The sequence below is a fragment of the Octopus bimaculoides genome, chromosome 22 (genome assembly GCF_001194135.2).
Source record: "Octopus bimaculoides isolate UCB-OBI-ISO-001 chromosome 22, ASM119413v2, whole genome shotgun sequence".
Taxonomy (NCBI): Eukaryota; Metazoa; Mollusca; class Cephalopoda; order Octopoda; family Octopodidae; genus Octopus; species Octopus bimaculoides.
The window spans coordinates 13620460-13623703 of record NC_069002.1 but is presented as its reverse complement, the minus strand read 5'-3'; the positions used below and the strand labels follow the sequence as shown (position 1 = coordinate 13623703).

Below are 3244 nucleotides of genomic sequence, written 5' to 3'. Positions count from 1 at the left end.
ATATATATATATATATATATATATATATATATATATATATATATACACACACACATACGTATATATATATATATACATACATATATATATGGATAATGATTTTGCTCTTTTGCCCGTGCCTATCTGCATGTCGTATTTGTATTTCTCTGTAAGACTGATATATATTGATGATGTAAATACATTTGTAAATACAATGCAGTATATTCGTTCATGCATAAAACAAGATATACACCCATATGTGTGCACCAGAGTGTGTCTGGTATGGGCGGATGTTTACATCCAGTTGTAGAAACCAAAGCAAGTAGACTATGGCTTTTGCTGGTTGTTGTCAATCTGTCCTACCCATAGTATTATGGAAAATTGATGTTAAATGATGATGATGACAATGATGACGATGACAATTATGATGATGTAACAGTATCACAGTATCCGTCTGCCCATCACATGCTGTTACACACCACTGGTCACAATGTACTTCCAGTTCTCTCTTGATTGTACCATTCTTTTCTATCTTGATCCAAATTGCTTCACTAGATTATCTTCCTGTCCTCATGGAGGCCTCTCAAGTGGCCTTTACCAATCTCTTGGATAACACTCTGCAGCTGCACAGTTCTCCATGTTTTCTGCATAATCTTGCTGCATATCTGGCCCAGTTGAACTTGTGCTTTTAGTATTCTGTGATCACATTATTGATTCCATTCTGTTCTTGAACTGTCTCATTTCAAATAAACAATGCATTTGTGTGTGTGTGTGTATGTGTGTGTGTGTGTGTGTGTGTGTGTGTGTGTGCACAAGTGAGTAGATGAACGAAAGAAGGGCATTCAACACATTTATTGGGAGTTACAAGTATAGATCAAAACTGTTTGATTCAGACTCCTTGGTACTCCTTGAAACTCAGAGTATCATGGAGTCTGAATCAAACTGTTTTGACCTATATATATATATATATATATATATATACATGCATGTGTATGTGTATGTATATGTGTATGTATATGTATGTGTATGTATGTGTATGTTTATGTGTGTACATGCTATACATATATATATAGCATACATATATACAACATATATATACACACACACATATATACATCATACATATATATATATATATATATATATATATATATATATATATATATATACACTTTCGCGTGACACATTTGAACAATTGTGAAGATCTCTTTGTATGAAACCGTTGGTAGCCTTAACCCATAAAGAAAAAATATTTATCCCTCAATGTGGTGTTGAACACTCATTCTTACTGTTCAATATTAGCATGTACACACACACATACACACACCTATATATATACACAGGCCCTTTTCAATTTCTCTCCATCAAATCCACTCACAAGATTTTTGTTGGCCTAGAGTTATAGTAGAAGACACTTTCCCAAGGTGCTACGCTGAAACTGAACCAAGAGCCACTTGGCTGGGAAACAAGCTTCTTAACCATACAGCCATACCTGCACTGCTAGTGTAACATCAATTGCTTGTATCGTTATCCGTTCCTTCCAGTTTTATATATTCATTTATTTTCTCCTAATTAAAATATAGATGACACTGTTTGAGAAGGATGTATGAAAATGATTGTGACTTCCTCATCGATGATTATGGAATATTACTGGATCGCTCCCCAGGTAAGGTTTAAAGTTCATATTTTCCTCGGTGTTAGCAAGAGTATGTCTGCACATCCTTCACCAATATAAATACACACAATTGTAGTTTGGACAGCTCCTTGGCTGGACAGCTCCTGTCAAACCATCCAACCCATACCAGCATGGAAAACAGACGTTAAACAATGGTGATGATGCACACACATGTGTGTATGTATGTGTGTGTATGTATATATATATATATATATATATATATAGAGAGAGAGAGAGAGAGAGATAGATAGATAGATAGATATAGATATATAGATATATAGATATATACATGTATGTATGTATGTATATATATGAATGTGTGTGTGTGTGTATGTGTGTACAGTTTGCGGTGAATATATTGTTGTCTAAATTACACAAAAATGAAAATAACCTGACGTCTCATTTTAACAGATATATTTACCAAAATTACATAAAAATATTTTGAAATACTAAAGAGTAAATCTATGCAATAAAATCGCCATTGGCTTCAACCAACAGCCTTCAGATGATTTCAGAATCTCCTGCAACTCTTGTGGACAGTCTCCTTGTTTGGTTGTTGAATGCTGTCATAATCCTTGCCTTTAGTTCAAGTTTGGTATTTCAAGGAGTTCTGTGGTCTCTCTCAACTGCGCCCCACACAATAATCAAGGGGGTTGCAGTCTGGCGAGTTAGGTGGCCAGATGTTGGGGGGTGGTGCAGAAATTGTCTAACAGCCATAACTGGGTTCTCCTGCTTGTGTGGCATGATGTAGAGTCCTGTTGCTAAACATAGGGTTTTCCAGTAGCCATCCCCTTAACCCAGGGTAGCACTACCTCCTCCAGGCACTTGATGTAGGCCTCTGTGTTGAGTCTTAAGCCATGTGGAAAGATGAATAGAGGTATAACATCGCTGTCGCTAGTGATCACTCCAAGCACCATGATGTTGACTGGATGTTTGATTTTTATTCCCCTTGGTACATGTCCACAGATAGCACTGTCCTCAGACTGACAGCCAAACACTTTGAAATGTTCATATTGGAGCTTTCAGCAAGAATGCCAAGTAGTACAGCATGTCGTTTCCAAATTTCTGGCAGAGTGAATTGCATTATGGTGCTGTTTTTCTCACAGACAGTGCCCAACTGATCCTACTCTACAGTGTAGTTGACAAAATCAAAAAACAAAGTGCATGCCCAAAATTAAGAATATAAAATGGCAACAATTTACCCATCACACCCTGTATATGTACACACACACATATATATTTGTATATATATATTATACATATATATACATACATATATATACAAAAATAAGAGAAATGACCAGCAAAAGTGGACTCCTATATGCTAGAAATAGATGCCGAATCATCTAACCACGAAGAATATGTTCTCAGTAAAAATTTCAGCGACACGACAGACTGTAAAAAGGGCAAGACAAATGAAAAAATACTAAATAAAAAAACGATTAACCTACGTACCATGGCAAACTTATTTTACTAAATTCCGCATTTTTTAAAGAATTAATTGAAACAAAGGTGTTGTGTTTCAACAGAAATGTGATAACAAAAGGATTAATCAATCACCCTATTTATTACTTCTCACTTGAGTAATCC

The 3244-nt window shown here is 35.5% G+C and overlaps 1 protein-coding gene across 1 annotated transcript in view; it reads left to right on the top strand.

Moving 5' to 3' along the window:
- Positions 1 to 3244, top strand: part of LOC106874177 (uncharacterized) — a 20200-nt gene that overhangs the window by 1245 nt on the left and 15711 nt on the right. Inside the window, exon 2 of the mRNA XM_014921832.2 lies at positions 1563 to 1645. Coding sequence (XP_014777318.2) covers positions 1582 to 1645 — 64 coding nt within the window. The 5' untranslated portion in view covers positions 1563 to 1581. The remainder of the gene's footprint in view (positions 1 to 1562; positions 1646 to 3244) is intronic.